The sequence below is a fragment of the Pinus tabuliformis genome, chromosome 7, assembly GCF_031772625.1.
Source record: "Pinus tabuliformis cultivar Carrire ecotype Pingquan chromosome 7, CPIR1, whole genome shotgun sequence".
Lineage (NCBI taxonomy): Eukaryota > Viridiplantae > Streptophyta > Pinopsida > Pinales > Pinaceae > Pinus > Pinus tabuliformis.
This window is the reverse complement of record NC_142293.1, coordinates 433201694-433221397: the sequence shown is the minus strand read 5'-3', so window position 1 is coordinate 433221397 and position 19704 is coordinate 433201694. Positions and strand designations below refer to the sequence as shown.

General features: G+C 37.7%; 1 protein-coding gene across 1 annotated transcript; it reads right to left on the bottom strand.

The window, feature by feature from the left end:
- Nucleotides 1-18600: 18600 nt before the first annotated feature.
- Nucleotides 18601-19289, bottom strand: LOC149247817 (uncharacterized). The gene is made up of 3 exons (XM_089445804.1): nt 19089-19289; nt 18895-18935; nt 18601-18801 (listed from the first exon to the last, which is right to left on the bottom strand). The coding sequence occupies exons 1-3, from the start codon at nt 19186-19188 to the stop codon at nt 18601-18603; spliced, it is 342 nt and encodes a 113-aa protein (XP_089301930.1). The 5' UTR covers nt 19189-19289.
- Between the last annotated feature and the right edge of the window lie 415 nt (nt 19290-19704).

The window sequence follows — 19704 nt, the reverse complement described above, 5'->3', positions numbered from 1 at the left end:
TGAAGGTTTACAAAAAGTCCCCAAAACCATGTCTAACGAAATGGTATATATCAAAAAATAGGTAGGAGAGACCTCCTCTAAAAAATATTTTAGACCATTTCAGAGGAATTCCCCTGCCGATCCTAAACCTCCAAATGCTATATCAAATGCCAAATTAGATGGAGAGGAGGATGAAGTTTCATCAAACGAAGAAAAAACAGATGATGAAGAAGTGGCGAAGTTACAAGGAATGTGGGATTTTATTCTTCCCAATGAAGAAACTCAAAAAACACTACCTGTTACCACTCGAAGTAAAAACCCTGTAGATTTGCCACAAACAAATCCAAATAGAGGGCTTCAATGACCCCTCCCAGGGAAAAAACAACAGGTAAGAAGTCTTCATCAAAATCCACTCAAACCACTCCTCAATTAGATTCTTCATCTTCAACTAAAACTCTGATAGTTTATGATGAAATGGAATATAATATTGTTGATGATATGAAGAAAACTAGGGCAAACATCACCTTTCATGAGCTTAGAAAATTGAAACATCAGCAGAAGCTACTCCTTAAAGAACTCAAAGTAGTACCTACTACATCGCTTCCTGTTGTCATGATCTCACAAGCTGCCCAAGAAATGGGAAGGCCCCCTAGCACCTCTTTAAACAAAATTGATCCAACCAACATCGTTCTAATTGGAGGAAGATCTAAATCTCATACTCCTCCATTCCTCCTGCTCCATCATTGGATTTAGATCCATCAAAAAATAATTTCCAAAATAAAGAGCTAATTACAGGTTTATCTACAAAATTTATGCATTTAGAATTGTCTGTTTGGGAAAAAATTTCGACTTGAGATACAACAGAGTTTTCCAAGAAAGGTGAAGTGTAAGCATTGAAATTTCCTAGAAATGATTCTACTGAGTAGTTACCGATGGTATTGTTTCTATACGCGACTGGTTCATTTTCTCCTTCTAGCTTTGTGACTATGTACTTTTTTATGTTTTTCACGATCAACCCTTATTTGATTTGGCTTGCCATTATAGGGAAGTCACATGTGAGACCAGTCGGTTGCAAAATAACCATGAAGTTTTTCTGACCAATCTCTACTAAGGATTAAGCCATAGAACTCACGAATATCAGCCACAAGTATGTCAATGACTTGAAAAACTTTAGGGTTTGATGAAAGTCTGATGGTTACTTGATTAAGTTCCCCAACAACTTCGACTTGAGATCAATCGTAGGCTTCCTAGTTGCCATAATTTTGCTTTCCATTTTTCTTGCTAACCTGAATGCCTTCTCCAATGAATCAGGTTCCCAAAGGTGAACCTCATGTTGGATATTATCCTTTAAATTCCCTATGAACAGATCAATCCTATGCTCCTTTGGAATATTTTTTACCCTTATGTTCAATTTTTGGAAGTCCTCAATGTGCTCCATCATTAAACCCTTTTGTTTTATATTTATCAATTGGCTAAAAAAGGTGTTGTTTTTTGTATCCTCATAATGTGCCATCATTTCTTCCATAAAAATTTCCCAAGTGACAATTTGTTTACGAGAGCAAAGCCATTGATACCATACAAACTGATTTGGTTCCAAATATAAAGTTGTAATACGTACCTTTTGTGTGTTTTTCACATTATGGAGATCGAAAAATTGCTCCATCTGTAGTATCCATGTTCCAGGATCCTTGCCATAAAAATTCCTCATATATATTTTTAGAACATAGTGGGTTTTCAATCCAACATTAGAGTCTATGAAATCATGATTAACATTTCTTTTATTCTCATCGTGAGTTTCCTTTACTACCCTTTCACTATTAGTAACAATTTATTGTAGCAACTTATTCAAATTTATCTTAAATTATTCCATCTTAGCATCCATGCCATTGATCTTAACTTGCATGCCATTCATATTAACTTCCATGCCATTCATCTTAGCTTCAATTACCTTTTTTGAGAGTGAAATTTGTTGTACTTGGTCTTGTAATTTTGATATATCATGTTGCATTTCTTCCTCTTCTTTACGAGTCATGCTAGATATTTCAGGTTTCTTACTAGGTGTTTCCATTTTCTTTCATCGGGGCATCAATTAATGCTCACAATTCTTCACTATTCCCTTTGAATTCCTTGAAACTAATTTTTCAAACCAATCTTATGCAAAAATTTAAAAAAACTACACACCTTTTTTTCCCTTTGTAAGAGCTTGATATTGAATCGGTTGTATCTCTGTAACTGTGGATCTCGAATATCTAAAATTGTTTCTTGTAGTAGCCCTTTGAGTCCTCTTTCTAACCCCACAAGTCTAATCAAGATTTGATTATCCAAGTAAGAGTTATGCCAAATCTCCCACGTTGACCTGATTATAGACTAGTTCATTAGATCGAACTTGTACGAAGTGCCACATGTCACTGTTTCGACATTAATACCTGAAACTGATATACATAAAATGACAGACCATCCTCTTTCTGCTACTTCTAATCAAATTTCAATCTAATGCTCAGAAAAAAAGTTATGATAATTTTCCCCAGGTCACTTGTTTGGAATGTAATTCAAGATTCTAAAAAACCCTAGCTTCCACAGATCATATCTCCTAAAATATAGTGATACAAGCTCTGAAATTCGGACCCGAAGTTCAAAACGTTTTCGGGTCAAATGGATTTTTTTTTTAGCTTCTAAAACGTTGCAGAAAAAAATTTATAGTGAAAATGCCACGATGACCCATTTGGAGCAGTGAAACCCTAGAATCCAAAGCTTTGATACCAAATGTTAGGAAAGCAGCTCACAAAAAGACAGAAAAAATAAATCAACACCTTAGAATTCAGCCTCTTCAAGGGGGAAACTTCCTTTATATTACACAAATGAAAATCCTTGGGTGATACAAATGACTAAACCTCCTTCTATATATAGGATTCTAAGGGGTCACAATATAATCAAGCCGACCTAACAGTAATAACATAAGGGCACAACAATAACAATAGTGGGTTTCTATGAGGCACACTAATAACAATATGGGGACAATAGGGGAACAATAATAACAATAAGGGATACAATGACAATATTATGGGGGAATCACTAGTATTATAGGGACCTAACAGGGTTGGACTTTGAGAATTTGTAAGGAGATACTGTTGGTGTGAGGTTTGAGATTGTAAGAAAGTATTGTTATGCTACCGAAGTGTTGTGATTTTGATGTGATGATGGTTGGAACCCAGGATGGAGGAGTGACATTGGATCGGACTTCATGGTTGTAACTCTTCCTTCTACTTAATAAATTTGTTTACACCTTTTCCCATATTCTTGTCTTTATGTATGATGAGTATATGTGTAAATGCTTTCGATTCCATTTTCTTATAGTTGATAGATCTCTTTCTTTGATTGGTTTTTGTCCTTTGTTTATGATTGCAGGTAGTTGTTGATCGGATTAAGTTTTAGAAGGAGCGATGGGAGCCATACAAAGGAGACAAAGGGAAAGCAAAAGATAACAAGTAGGTCCCTTCTCTTATTTATCTTCTATAGAAAAAGGTTAAACTCTTTAAATGTGTTGTTCTAGGTGTAGCTACCCACCTAGGGAAGTTGTATTTATCCATAGATGCAAAATTACACATAAAAAATTGGCGACTCCGCTAAGGAATGATCATCATTTCGAGTAGTTTACCTTCATCCTAGTACACCCTAGTAGACTTTAATTGCTTCCATTGATCTTTTTTTAGCCTTTTTGAAGTGTGTTTTGGTAAAAATTGTGCTTGAAAGCCCCTAGGATGGCCTCTCTGGCACCGGCGCAGGTTTGGTCAAGAGACAGCACTGCAGAGCACCCTTGGCTTGAGGATAGTGCTCTGAAGTGCATTGTCTCCCACTCAGGGCTGCGCTGATCCTCCTTAGGTCAAAAATCCCACCTTTGACTTGATTTTCCCCAAATTTCCTTATGTTTTTGCTTGCTGAAAGATCAATGATTGTTGTACTTTTGAAATCAATTTGTGTTTCCTCTCCTAGCCCTACTTTGGCCTTGATTGTTTATTGTTTCTTAAATGATTTCTTTATCACTATCAATTCATTGTCAAAGTTAGTTTATAGTCGATTAATCTTTGCTCAAAATAAAGTGTCGTAAAAGTCTTCATTTCTTTCGAAAAGGAACTATCGTAAAGTCTTCATTTCTTGCAAAAAGATTGATTGATTGTATGTGCATTTAATTTCCTTTTGTTCATCTAAACATTAAAAGGACTAAAAAAAAAACTTGCATTTTTCATATTGTAGTTTGTGTGTGCTCATAGGAATAGTTTAGGGAAATTGCATTAGAAGTGCTCTTTGTTCTTTGATTAAAAGAATCTGATTGCTCTATCCCTACTAGCTAAGGTTTTCATTGTTAATTGAATGAAAGAATGTTTCTCGTGTTAGTTTCATTCTAGGAATTGAAAAAATACATCACGTGGTGAACCTTGAAAGTAAAATTCTAAAGAAGATCAACTTAAAAGTTATCTCAATTAACCTAATGGATCATTGTAACTTAACGCATAACATTTAGAGGTCAAGGCTAGAGACGTGTTTCGGCATCGTTAAACATAGCAGTTGTCACTAACTTGTCTGTAATACATTCCAAGTGTGATACTTCATTCCATGTATGTAACTATATTGTAGCTCATCCATGTACCTTCGGGTATATAGGGCAGTGTTATAGTACGTAAAGTATAAAGGAATTCTCTCACTGTGTAGTTTCGCATTAGACAACGCTAACATGGAGTGGGCCTCCACATACTTTCGAGTATATATGGGAGGACTACATTAGGTTGCTATCCATCCCTAGGTAACTGAGTCAGCCGCCTTGTACATTGTGATACACCGAACACAGCATTCAGGGAGAGTTCCTACACATATGTTAAGTCCTTGGTTTACTGAGGTAGTATATTGCAGTTCACAGTTGCTTGGTAATCCTTTTGCCTAGATTATCCCTCTTTTGTTTTGTTAAGTTATTTTGATTAAAATAAAATTAATTGACCACAGATAACTCCCTCCGCACCACTCCTTAGTTGATCTTATGTTGAAACATATGGAAACAACTCCAGAGTCCATCGATCAAGGATTTACTTTTGATGGGAATCCTAGTCCTATTCCTCCTTTCGGAAATATTGGTGCTCCTTATATGGATACATTGTCCCTTCCAGGACTTACCATTGGCTTTCTAGTATGGTTGTTCTCAACCTCCTTGGCCCCACAACCGAATATTCCTACAACTGGACAAAATCAACCTCCAATTGACCCTAAAGTTGACCCTTTTCCTTCTTCGTCGGTTGTTTCTTCCTCCCCTTCCTCCTCTTCACCTGGTGAAAGTATTGGTACTAGTAACCAGGTGGCTAAGAAGAAGAAGAAAGGGAAGAAGAAGAAGAAGAAAATTCAGCAGGGGGGAAACCAAGCAACCATTGATTTGAATGCAACTTCTAATGAGAAACCATCTGATAAGCCTCACAAAGTTTGATATCCTTGCAAAATTTGTATGGGATATCATATTCTTCGAAATTGTCCTGATATTCCTCAGATCTTAGAAGAATGGTCTTCTCGTTCACATTGTCTTGTTTCATCAACTTCTAGAGATCATGTTGGTGACACACCATCAACTAGTGGTAGTAAAGTTCATGGAAAGAAGGGTAAAGTTAAGCTTCCCTGTAGGTTATGTGAAGGGAATCACCCCATTCACCTTTGTCCCTATCTGGATGAAGCCAAAAAAGTGTTGGATAATCATCCTACTTCTCTGCAGCGACTTCCATTTGGTTACAGGAGACTCTCCCTTAATCCTTCACTAGTTGATGAAGTGACTGACCCAAATCAACTGTTGGTCAAACCCACTCTCTCTGAATTTGAATCCCATGAGTCTATACCTAACAAATCACAGATCAAGGAATCAGTTGACCCAATTTCACCTTCATTTAATCGTGCCTTTCCCATAGAGAGTGAGTATGATACCACTCAGGTTCTTTTCGTTTCTTTAGATTCTAATGAGTTTGGAGGCAATCCTCCTGTTCCATCAAGATAGGAGGGAAATCCTCCCGTTCTCATAACTCAAGGGGGTAATTCTCCCATTCTTACAGTACACCCTCCAAGTAGTCTGGTCACTTCCTTTGATTGGAATTGATTGGCAGGACGTCGTCTTCCTTCTTATGTGCCTTTCCAGATCATAGTATAGGTCTGTAATATGATTGTACCTAGAACTATTATAGATGAAGGTGCGTCAGTGAGTATCCTTTCCTCCACTGCTTGGAAGATGCTTGGTTCGCTGCCACTTGGGCCTGTTACCCAGAATATGTTAGATTTTAACAGAGGAACTAGTCAACCATTAGGGATCCTTCCTCAGTTGCCTATTACTTTGGGAGGAAAAATTGTTTATCTCAATGCGATGGTAGTCCCATGTCCTTTAGATTACAATTTACTTCTTGGGCGCAACTATTTTTATGACATGGGAGCTATTGTTTCAACACTCTTTCGAGTGATGTGTTTCCCGCATGAAAGCAGAATTGTCACCGTTGACCAACTTTCATTTCCCAGTCCAAATATGGCTTCCAGTCAACCATCTTCCCTAAATGGTCCTTTTGTACCAATGGTATCTTCCCCGCCACAGGTCAATTATGTGGCAGCCCATTCCATGCCTACATCAACTGATGATCAATTCTGTGATGTTGTACATTATGTACCGGGGGCATTGGAACTAGATCTCTCTAATGAATTGCTTGCTATGAATCCCTTCCAGAGCATTGTTCTCCCATCTGATGAGAACCTCTTGAAATTCATGACCTCTTATGGGTCGTGAACAAGGAAAATGAGGATAGTTCTATTACTGTGTCAACCTCATTAAAAAATTAAATAGGTCCCAGAGCATAGTTCCTTGTCTTGTGTCAAGCTCGTTAAAAAATGAACAAGGAATCTGAGTGGAGTTCCTTGTCTTATGTCAAGCTCATTAAAAAATTAAACAAGGTCCCCTAGAGAAAAGTTCCAATTCAAGTCTTCGTAAAATCCCAGTCGAGTCTTTCACTTGATCTCATATATGAACCTTCATTCCATCCACCTCATAGCCACGAGTAGTCTACTTAGGTGAATGCAATGAAGCTTGGGGGGCATGCACCTAGAATCGAGTCATCATGTTGGCGGCATGGTAACCAATCTCAAGCACAATTTTTCTTGCTTCAAGCTTGTGTAAAAATGAAACTGAATCCAAGCATAGTTTTTCATTTCAAGATTGTGTAAACATGAGACTGAATCCAAGCATAGTTTTTCGTTCCAAGCTTGTGTAAACATGAAACTGGATCCAAGCATAGTTCCCTATGGTTCAAGCTTGTGAAAAATGAACCCATCTCCATTTTAACCCTCATGATTTCCATTCTATCAGCCTCTTCCGTTAGATGAGCCTTGGTTTTTCTCCTTCGATCATCACTATCTACTTGGATGATCATACACTTTCACTTGGTTATTTTACCCTTTTTGAGGAACAGTTGCAATGAGTGATCTTATTAGCCAGCCTCTTCACATAAATCAACATGTTTTGAGAAGTTCCAACATCACTGGAACCAGTTTCTATCCTAGACACCACTCGTTCCTCTAAGTGGAGTCCTCTTTAAGCTCTTTTCAAACTCTCGAAATATGAAAAGATTGTCGAGCGCTTGTCCTTTTCAGCTCGTTAACGGATTGGAAATGACATCTACTCAGTATAATTTTAACCCTTTTCTGGACTGAGATAGATTATTTACAAAAAAGGAATACGTTGATCAAACATGGTCAATAGGTTCTCTCTTGTATTATTTTATGCTTTTTCAGACTTGAGAGACAAACTTACGAAAAAGAACTTGTGGAGTTTTCTTTTTGTCCCTTTTCAAACTCTCTAAACATGAAAAGGACCGAGTTATCATTGTCGTTAAACTCGTTAAAACATCAAATAGCGACAAACTTGTCCATCATGACAAGACCGAGTTTCACCTTCGCTAGACTCGTTAAAACATCACATAGCAATGGATTCACCCGAAGGGTGGAATTTTACAACAAGCATATGTTATCCTCCTCAAGCTTGATAAAAATAAAGAGGTACTGGTCAGTAATGACTGGGAAAAATGGGAAAATGGGTAGACCACTTTATGGCAGAAAGTCGCTCTCGAAGATGACACTTTCACTTCATCATTGTGACTACATGGGTTGGGTTATATGCTTGATGGTCATCATACCTTGGTCTATCATACCATCCATTACTTTGTTTTGGGTCAATGTTTCCAATTCATTCATTGTCACCGACATGTTCAAGAGAAGTCACTCAGTCAAAATTCATCCTTTGCAATACTCATTAACCTTCATTTTCATGACTGCCATTCCTAAACCTTATGTCGTCAGTCACATTCCATCTCCAAAAATCATTACACTCGTTTCATGTCGTTGATGTGGGATACATCAAGGCCCTCCTATGATGAGTCGCTTCTTGTTGACATCAGCACATTATCCAAGAAGTTGACTTAGAAACACCCTTTCAGTACCTTGAGGCTTGTGTACATCAATGGTAATTTTCTTGCTTCCGACGATAGGTTGACATCACTGACCTTCGACTGAAAGACTTTGTATGGTGTTCGACATCAAAACATCCATTCACACCATGTAGAATGTATTGCAGTACCTTGAGGACCATTATCATTATCGATGATTTCTCTCGCATCCATTAACATCTTACATCATTGGCTAGTAATCAAACGGTGTCTTCCCATGTTCAACTTCAGATCACATATTCACATGGTTAGACTCATACTTGAGCGAATGATTGAACTAGATAGAAGAACCCAGATCTAGTTTCATCCATCTGGGTTGCGATTTTAGGAAAGTACCAAATCATCCGTATGATGGCTTTACACTGATGGTCATCCCATCATGGGTCTATATCTGTAGACAACTATTTATGTGCATGTAATGAAAAGTTTATTTGTTGAGCATGGGTATGCTTTCCCTCAATAATTCATGAAAAATCCAAAATATCATGATATTATGTATCGTAATTGATGCAGGTCACCATCTGCTTCAGAACCTCCTCATCACATTGTAAAGCATATCACTCGACATTATCATTTTCGACTTCATGCTTTAGGGGGGCAACTATTACAAATCCATTTGGGCACATCACTCCCATCATTCAGATCAGTACTATTAGGGCTCATCAAGCCCTAATTCAGTTGCTACATGCCCTAGACAAGTCATCACTTTGAATGCCTCCTTCCCTAAGAGTTTCCTAGCCTAAAGCCATCCAGAAATGCCTTCTTGAGGGACCTGCGCAGCCTTGGTTAGGGGTAAATGCACTTCAATGCAAGTAGGCCTATGTTAGGGTGCATTTCAGAGCACTTAGGCCCACTTTGACCTGCGCTGGGTGATATTGAGCGAAATCCTCATAGGGTTTTGGGAATATTCTTATCTTCTGGAGTTTTCTACAAGATTCCCACACTTATTATCTCCTATGACCTCAAAATTGGATAGGGAATGAGTTAAGTAACCTCCTATCCTCTCATCCCTTCCTCCATGGAAACTAACTCTAAGTTTGGAAGGCCATTCAATACCCTCATTTATGACCAAACCTCCTCCATTTTCTTATAAATTAAGCACTCATCTAAGTGATCAGGGGCTGTACTTTGATAATTTGTAAGGAGATACTGTTGGTATGAGGTTTGAGATTGTAAGAAATTATTGTTATGTTGGCAGAGTGTCGTGCTTTTGATGTGATGTTGGTTGGAACCCAAGATGGAGGAGTGACATTGGATCAGACTTCATGGTTGTAACTCTTCCTTCTACTTAATAAAGTTGTTTACACCTTTTCCCATATTCTTGCCTTTATGTATGATGATTATATGTGTAAATTCTTTCAATTTTGTTTGCTTATAGTAGACAGATCTCTTGCTTTGGTTGGTTTTTGTCCTCTGTTTATGATTTCAGGTACTTTTCTAGCAGATTAAGTTCGAGGACGAGTGATGAGAGCCATACAAAATAGACAAATGGAAAGTGAAAGATAACAAGTAGGTCCTTTGTCTTATTTATCTTCTATAGAAAAAGGTTAAACTCTTTAAATCTATTGTTCTAGGTGTAGCTATCCACTTAGGGAAATTGTATTTATCCATAGATGCAAAATTCCACATAACATGGTGCCACACAAGAACCACCACCAACCCATCCGATCCCAGAAAATGTGGAAAGAATGAATATGGAGGTTGACACTGCCCCACAAGAACTAGTGTCAACCGAGGGATAGGAGCTAACACAGGAGGGAACCTCGGGCCAGAGCAGAATTGTTGCAGGTGAGGGAAAGGAACTCGAGGTCACAGACAGAGCTGGTATAGACCAAGGAGAGGACATCTTCTAGTCTCCTTTTTGTGCCACCATACCAAGAGGAGTGAGAGTGTCTCGTTCTCCCCATCGCTCAGAAAAGGAGGTTGTTGTCCCTCCCATTTTAAAGTTTGATGGTTCAGTAAAAGGTTCAGCCGCTGTTAGTTTGTTGGTTGTTGATTCTCAACATGGCCATTCCGAAGAATAGAGAGAGGAGGAACACTTTGCAGAGGAATGGGAACAACGAATGGATGAAGAAGTTGTTGTCCAGGCAATAGATGCCCTAAAGCCTAGAAGGGAGGAAGAAGTGAATGCTTCTGAAACAGGGGAACCAGGTAAGGGAAGCCTGGTAGAAGTGTCAGTGGATACTCCTTTGAGTAATCCACCAGCTGCAGGGCTGGTTGAGTTAATTGTTAAAAAGGAATCAATTTCTCCCGAAGAAGGGGAACCAAGTAAGGAGAACCCGATAGATGGGCCAATGGATACTCTTCCGAGTAATCCACCACCTGTTGAACCAGCTGCAGGGCTGGTTGAGTTGGTTTTCAAAGAAGAAGAAATTGCTCCCAAGAGAGAGGAACCAAGTAAGGAGAACCCGGTAGAGGGACCAGTGGATACTCCTCTGAGTAATCCACCACCTGCTGAACCAGCTACAGGGCCAGATGAAGTGATTGTTAAGTAGGAATGGATAGAACTGTGCGAGCAGAGGAGGCCACCCCTTAAAAAGAAATATCAGCTACAGTTCAGAGACATGATGCAGTTGAAAACAGAGGTTCGAAGGCTGAGAAGACAGGTGCATCGACTTAAGAAGCAAGTAAGAAAGTATAAACGGCGGGCTAAGAAGCCTAAGGCTACGGTGGTCGAAGCAGCAACACAGGTAGATGATGTGCCTACAACCTCTATTACTACTCAAACGGATCCTATCGAGCACTTGTTCGACAGCCGTGAATTCTCTTTAACAGCCGAGATTCAAACTTGGAAATCCACCACAGCCTACTATCATAACGAGGTGAAAAGGGTCCAAGAATAGTCGTCCAAGGCTATCTTCGAGTATATAAAGTGAGTGGACATATTACGGTTGAGGTATGCAAAGCAGCAACTCAAAGTAGAATGACTGGAAAGGCAAGTGTTGGAATTGAAAACTGACAAAGAACAGATGTTCAGCTTGGCACAACAAGTAATGGCATGTCGCCCTCCTACTTCTAGTTATGCCTTGTTCCTGCATGAGAAATTTCTTTTCTTCTGTTTGGAAAGTATTAAGAAGGAGGTCAGTCATGAGATTAAGGACTCTGTACAATTCCTTCGTATACTAAGAATCCATGATTTGGTAACCCAACATTTGATGTGTGAGCTTTATTTGCATGGATACTTCCTGCGCAATGACAAAGAGTTTAACCCAGTCCCATATGTGGGGGACATTCATTTAAGGGCTCTCACCTCCTATACTACCAACCAGACTAACTGGCAAAAGGCTTCTAATATGTTTGAGTCAAATCAAACACAAAGTCTCTTATGATGAGAGGGGAGCACGAATGGTTCGTGACTATGTACAATAAGCACAACACATTTTTAGAGATTGAGGGAAATAGAGAATGGATGTTGAGGACACATAAGTGGTGTATTGACCTTTGTGTCAAACAAATATTCATTTTTCAAGAGGAGGCCCTTGATACTTGTCAGAAGAGGTGGATGATGTCACTTATAGTTGTTCGGAACAGGGAACCTTTTGGAGAGCCAAATTTTGCATGAGCACTAAGTTGTGTGTCGAGATATGTAGCATGCATCCAAACATGTGGGTTCTAATGGATGGGACTCCGGTTCAGGTTCCCCATCATTTGGCTACCAGCAGAGCATTACACCCCAGCTTACAATGTACCAGGCGATTGGTGGAAGGATGTTCTTCTCACAGAAGGATACAAACCCCCAGCAATAGACATGGCAGATGAGTATGATCTCGCCCATCTCCACACTGACTATAGTTGTTCTAACCCAGACCTGCGGAAGCGGAAAGCTGCATAAGGGAATGTAGAAGGCTAGTTGGGGGGAGATGTTGGGCACCAAATCTGCCTATATTTTCTTTATATTTTCACCTATCCTTTCATCATTTTTGCACCAAATGATATGCATTTATTGTGATAAATCTCTGAGGTAACCCTTATTTCTAACTTCTCTTGGAATATTTAATTAATGAAGGAAGGTCATGGGGATTTTGCGTATGTGAACTACTAAACCTTGTTATTTTCGTAGATTCCGGTGAACAGGTATCACCTTCACATCTTGCAGTAACAGTCCCACGCTTACAACAACTGTTTGGCAATGCTGCAACATCATAACCAACTTGTAGCTGTTTTCAAAGCTTAGTTTGGATCTTTACTATTCTCGCTCTCTTGACAATTAGTTGTTGTTCTAACAGTTGTATATTTTTGGGCATTAGTTGCCAAAATTTTGGGAATATGTCATTCCCATGTATTTGTATAAAAGGGGTTTTATTCCTGTGCAAGGGGTTAGCCGCACAAAGACAAATATTGTAACAGTTTCTCTTATATTAAATACAAGCAAGTTGTTGTTCTCTTCTTACTTGTGAGTTAACGCAGCCTTGATCAGAGAGTTGGGCCCACTCTTCTGATCAGGTGCTGCATATTTTCTTTATGTGTGTCGTTTGTATTATGGTGCGTTACTTCCTTATTGTTGTTATATGTCTTTATCGATTGTTGTGAATGCCTTTTAAGTTTTGCAATTTTAGTTATCATCATTGTTACAATGATGCTTTGATTCTTTAGTCATGAATCCTTGGTTGATTTAAGATTGTAACCTTGCGCCTGCATATACCTTGCATGTTACCTTGAAAATTGTATGCACTCAGATTGATAAACAAATGTGGAAAATGGTGGAATAGTTTATTCTCACTCGGACACCAACAAGCCTTAAACATTTTTTTTCTTTTTTGAAAATTAAGTCAAAGGTTGGATCCATAAACATTTTGTAAAAAAGAAATACAACTTTCCAAACACCTAACCTTTTGACCACCCAACTTGCAACACAGGGTGACTATGATTTTTTATAAATAATAGATCTAACTTCCTGACCTCAACATTGCCCGACTGTCAAACTACCTGACCTCCAGACGTTAGCATTGCCCGAATTTTAAACTATCCGGCCTCCTGACTTCAACATTGCCTGATTGTTAAACTACCTGGCCTCTCAACCTCAACATTGCTCGATTGTCAAACTACCTGACCTCCTAACCTCACCATTTCCCGACTGTCAAACTACCCACCTCCGGAATCATTGCCCGACTATCAAACTACCCCACCTAATGAAACCACCCAACTATGTTATAATTGGGGTCTCAATAGTATAAATGTCATAAAACAAAAAACACTCGACTGTCTGACCTCCTGATTGTATAATCGGCCTAATATTTCCAACAACAAAAAATGCTCACAACCTCGACAATAATTTTGTACTTTTCGTGCTTTGAGAATCAGTTACTGAAAATCTAGTCTTCTTTATTTATTTGTTCTATAATTTTTTGATATGAAACATAATTCAAAAATTCACGAAATAATTTGCATTCATGTCCTCGGGTTTACAAGGACGCTTTATTTCTTTTGTGAATCACAAAATGTATAAAAACAAAAGCCTTAAACAAGTGTTCTCTTTTTTCAATAATTAAGTCGGAGATCGGATCCAGAAATATTTTGTAAAAAAAAAAATTGTAACCTCCCAACTATCCAATCTTCCGACCACGTGACTAACAATTCGCGATGACTACAAATGCATACGTCCTGACCTCCCGAGCTTGGACTAAATCACTTTTAGCACCACTTTTCTTATGATATTATGAAATTATTACTCTGTCCTCCCAGCTCTTTGTTACCCACCTCGTTGCTTGAACCCTGCAGATAATCCTTATCTGCGTTCAATCGCACAACAAGAGAATCCTGCTACCCCAATCACAAGTTTTCCTGCCCACAATCCTAACTGCAATAAGATAAGCCTTATATAATTCTTTCTATAAATTCATCATTTCGCCCCTTTGCTCCACACTGAACATCCTTTCTTTTTTTTCAAGAATGATTGTGTCATGGCACTTTGGTTTGGTACCACACAAATTCTTTACTCGACATTTTTACACTCTCCCCAAAGACCAGGTCTAGTGCTGCATGAACTACCTCAAGTTAATCCTCTCGATTGTGGCCTACTCTCAGGGATTCATTCCGCTTGTAGATATAAATGAGAACCTCACCACTCTGTCGAAGTCATACTAAGACATTCCATGACGTTACCCCTTTCGAGCTTGGGTGATAGCTACATTGAGGAATTACTATTCCATGGCACTTCTCTACCTTCAGGTAGGGAATTCCTCGCATGGTGGCATAGGCACTCCTGCAACTCTTATCTGAAAAAATCTTGGCGCCACCTTATGTAGGGCTTCCACCTCACCTGCCACACACCAACTATTCTAGAATGCTCACGAACTCTCTCAACAGCTCCTCAAGACTGCTCATTGGTAGTGAGGGCATTTTGCTATTGAAAGGGGCTTGTGACCCTCATTGCCAAGCTCCCTGTGGCGGGAATGGAGGCTCATGCAAAACAAAGGCTAAAGCCTATGGAAGCACCACAACAAGGCATAATCGGCTCGAGAACATTCGCTTGATCTTTCACATATTGTTTTCATGTCAGGACAGTGTTTTGTAAACATATATCTTGACGTACACATTGACTAGCTTTGTCATACAAAGTGTATCTATTATAGATTTGTACATTAATACAAAGAGTCTCAGAACCCAGTTCTTCTAACTGATCTGTTTTGCAATTCGAATAGATTGTTGAGGTTCATAACTTCATTTATTGAATTATTTTTTATATCATTAAGCATTAAGAAAAAAATGTTATGGGACTCTTCTTTAGTCTGAACTTCAGGCACTCTATAATTACTATTGTTTACTATATTAACTTATTTATTTTTTCATACAAGCATAGGACACATGTGCCCATGCATAATCATAACCACAATCAATATACAAATTAGGAAAATATCGGTTAACAGTTGCATCGCAGATATATTGAAAACAACACATATTGCACTTGTTATTTATCCATATCAATTACAACGACAACGCAGCATAGCCCATTAATTGGAAATAGTAATCATACAATATTTATCTTTTTTGTTTGTAGTAAAACTGAATTTGTCCCTCTATCCACATCCTCTCTTCCAAATTCCTCTCTTTCTTCCTGAGCAAGTTTCTTGTCCCTTCATTTCTACTACATCCTTGCTCTTGCAATCAGTCCATAAAGTGTGTTCCCTTTTGCTCCTTGTATTATCTCAAACAAGCATGGGCCTGAATATTTTCCTTAGACCATTTAATTTCACGAACCATCACCTTTACTTCATGGACCACTCAACAATTAAAGTCTATTGTCAAGTTCAGGTCTCTTCTTTGTACATTAAACAGTATCATCCCTACCAGGAATTCTCCATTCCTAGCTCTACAATCCATGTCCTCAGACTCAACCACCTTTTTATTTTGTTATTCCAAATATTACAACATATGTACATTATTTTTACAATGTAGCTCATACTAGAACCTTGGGTGAGACTGTCACATAGACAATAAAACTCTTGAAAACTAATAACCAGCAAAAACCCTTTTCTATTGTTTATTCTTGTTCATTGATCTCATGCAAAGTGAAGCAAATGTCAAACTGATCTAACTATTTACTCATTTGTTTTAAGAAATAATGTTTTTGTCAAACTAATAATTCTAAATATCAATACGTAGCTAAACCAAAAAAACAAAGACACAAATGTCATTTTGCAAAAAGATAGCTAAAAGTAATTTTTGCAACAAAAAAACTTGTTTTCCCATTCCATATAAATTAATACCAATTAAAATAGGTTGAGCTCTAGAAAAAAAATGATATTATCAAAACCTCATGTTTTTTCTTCAATTAAGAATATTCTATTAAATTACACTTAGAAATTAAGATTAAATATTTTGAAATTAGAAACTAAAATGAAATAGTTTGGAATTATTTTCAAAATACTTGGCCTTATTTTATCTTTGTTTTTAGCAATTAGTTAGGCCTAGATTTTCCTTGTATATACGAACTTGAGCTATAAGTTCATCTTCTTCTTCACACATAACATTTTAAATAAATAAACTAAAAACTACATCCACACGAATCATGTATACAAATAAGCAGTGACATGCCATCATGTGGCTCTTGTTAATGAGATTATTATTACTTACCTCTTCAAGTGAGAACCTGTAGTTGACTAGAACTCTAATTACACTTTGTTTTATAAGAAATCTTATTACATTGTCTCTACTATTTTAGATAATTTCTATCTAACCTCCTATAAAATTTCTATTAGGAAAGCATCCTTATAAATATTTGCACAATTATTACTTTCATATTATATCTACTACATAAACTTTATTTACCAAAAATAACTTCTATACTTGTATACCTAAAATCCAATCTATCTTTCCAAAAATGCTAAATGGAAAAATGAAAACATATAAAATATAATCTTTCTTTTTTTAACTTTAAAATGTAATCTTTCTTTTTTTAAACTTTAAACCTAAATATTTCCAAATTAAAAATATAATACACCATTAACTTAACAATATTATGCAATGTTCATTAAAAAAAATGTTTTATTAAAATAATATCTTTCTCTCAGACACACATATTAAAAATTAAAAAATATATATTAATATTTAAAAAATATATATATATATACATCCAATACATTATTAATATAATCAATACATTTATGCCATTTTAAAATAATAGTTTAATAATATTTAATTTATAATTTTAAAAATATTATATTATTATTTAAAAATACTCATAATTTTTAAATCGTATAATAATCTTCTCTATTCCACTCAATTGTATTCTTATAAAATAAAAAAACTCACCAAATCGTGGATTAGTTCCATAATAGTATGGCAATGACAAAAATTTAGTAATGCAAAATAGTTATATCACCATAGATTCATCTTAACTTAGGATCTACTTAGCAATGAGAGGGATCAAATATTTTTGCACTCTAAAAGTGGTTTGCATCTAGAAATTTGATTCCTCTTAACCCTTGGTAGGTTGGTTATAATATATTGGAATAATAATAATTAATATTATTTATTATTATACCAATAATAATATATAAAGAAATAACCAGATAAATAAAGAATAGTATATCCCTCTGTCTCTCCCCCCATCACTCTCTCTCTCCACTCTCCAACTTTGTCACTATCTCCCCCTCCAACTCTCTCTCTCTCTCTCTCCCCCTCTCTCTCTATATCTCGCTCCCTCTGTCCTTCTCTCTCTCCCCTCCATCTATGTGTCTCCCCCTCTCTGTCTCCCCCTATCTCTCTTCCCATGCAGTCCCCCTCTCTCTCTCCTCTCTTTCTCTTTCTCATCCCTCCTCCTCCTCTCTCCTCATTCTCTCTCCACCTCTCCCTTGTCACTCCCTCTCTCTCCACCTCTATCTCTCTATGTCTTTGTTCTTCCCCTTCTCTCCCTCTCCTCCTCTCCACCCTCTAGCTCTGTCACTATCTTGCTCCCTCTCTCTTTCACTCTCTTCCTCTCTCCATCTCAGTGTCTCCCCCCTCTCTCTCTTCCCCTTCTCTCCCTCTCTCTCCTCTCCTTCTCTCTCTTCCCCTTGTCTCCCCCTCTCTCCTCTCCTTCTCTCTGATCCCTTTTCCTCTCCTCTCTCTCTCCTCACTCTCTCCATCTCTCCCTTACTCCTTTTCTCTCTCCACCTCGCTATGTCTTTCTTTGTTCTTCCCTCTCCTCTCTCACCGTCTCTCTCTCTCTACCTCTAGCTCTCTCACTATCTCTTCTCTCCCCTCTAATATAATAATATTTATAATAAAGATTATTATTATTACAATATATTAGTATAATAATAGTCTATTGATAATAATATATAAAGAAATAATAAAAAAGGACTTTGTTTACATAATCTCATCACTGAGAATTTATTGTAAACGTTCATTAAGAGAAAGAACAACGAATAAATAAGAGAGAATATTTTTTATTGAGAAAAAAATGCAACGAATAAATCTGATTTTGGTCGGGCTTCAATAATTCCTATGTTTTTACATGATACTTTTTAGAAATTTTCAATTAATTTTTTTTATTAAATTTTACGTTATCTTTATATAATGAATACTAAAAGAATAATAACCTAATCATTATATTATTACTTAAATAATTATTTTTCACGATATTGAGAATTTACAAATTCGTCATACGCTGTATCATACACTAACTTCTTCATACTTAATCCCATAATTGGTTGACAGTCAGTAACCAACATGATTCTCGGGGAGGACCCTCTGGGGCACGAGGCGCAGGAACCCCTGCAGGGCTTTCCAGCACTTTAGGACGGGCAGCGGGAGATGAAGCAGGTGAGATTTCGATCGCCGCGAGCAGTAATACGTCCATTTGTTTCTTCGTATTATGGATTGTGCTTTCTCCGCCCTGCGGTTTTCATTCGCACATCCATCAATCGAGACATAAATATGACTCGAAAGAACTAATTTAAAAGACGAGAGCAGTGGACAAGTTTGGTACCTGCTGCTGCACTGCCTCTTTACTTCCCACGCCAATATCAACTGATGCAAATCATAGACATGAAATCTATGTGTTAGAAAATTACTCGAATGAGGTACTCGTGAGCATAGGCGAATCGCTAAAAACAAAAGTTTGACGGATATATAAGCGATGGGTGAAGAGAAAGCGTAAGTGAATAAGCATGCAGTGTTTACCCAGGAAACGAGATTCCGAGGGGTGTATCAGATTCCATGCGAACACACTACTGATTATGAGTGTGAGCACAGTCATAATGGATCCCAAATCTCTGCCCATTAAACCTCTGTAAGCAACAGAATTCAGAAAAAAAAGTTACGAGGTTGAATGAATTAGAAACTTCAGGAAACGGCAATAGACTACAATGAACGTCGGAGGAGTACTTATCAAGGGCAGTGAAGCCTATAGCTGTTACTTATGAATGCTTGAAGCGATCAAACATTTAAGGCGACCACACCAACTTGGTTTAACGCGTGAAATGCCGTTCAACTTGCGTCACGCAGCAGAATCAATCAACCATTGTGACCACGGGATCAGGAATGCCCGTGACCAGTTTTTCTTATCAACGAATGGAATGCGTGACCAGTTTTGTAATTTCTATATCAACGAATACGGGTCAATTTGAATTAATTTAAGAAGTGAAAAGTACACAGTCTACCAAGGACTGGCATGCCCATTTCTCGCGAGGATCACAGAAATCCTTTGAACTCTGGCTTCTACGAAAGGTACTCTGGTCAAGAATCTCACGCGCTCAGAAAATAATTGTGGTCTGCATTGTGTGAGAGGTAGAACAGT

Bases quoted from the DNA above. Each gene is read 5' to 3' on its own strand.
- LOC149247817 (XM_089445804.1), bottom strand. From the start codon at position 19,188: ATGGGCAGAGATTTGGGATCCATTATGACTGTGCTCACACTCATAATC. The intron at 18,936-19,088 runs GTAAACACTGCA...GATTTGCATCAG, and splicing joins CTCGGAATCTCGTTTCCTGG to TTGATATTGGCGTGGGAAGT. The intron at 18,802-18,894 runs GTACCAAACTTG...TGAAAACCGCAG, and splicing joins AAGAGGCAGTGCAGCAGCAG to GGCGGAGAAAGCACAATCCA.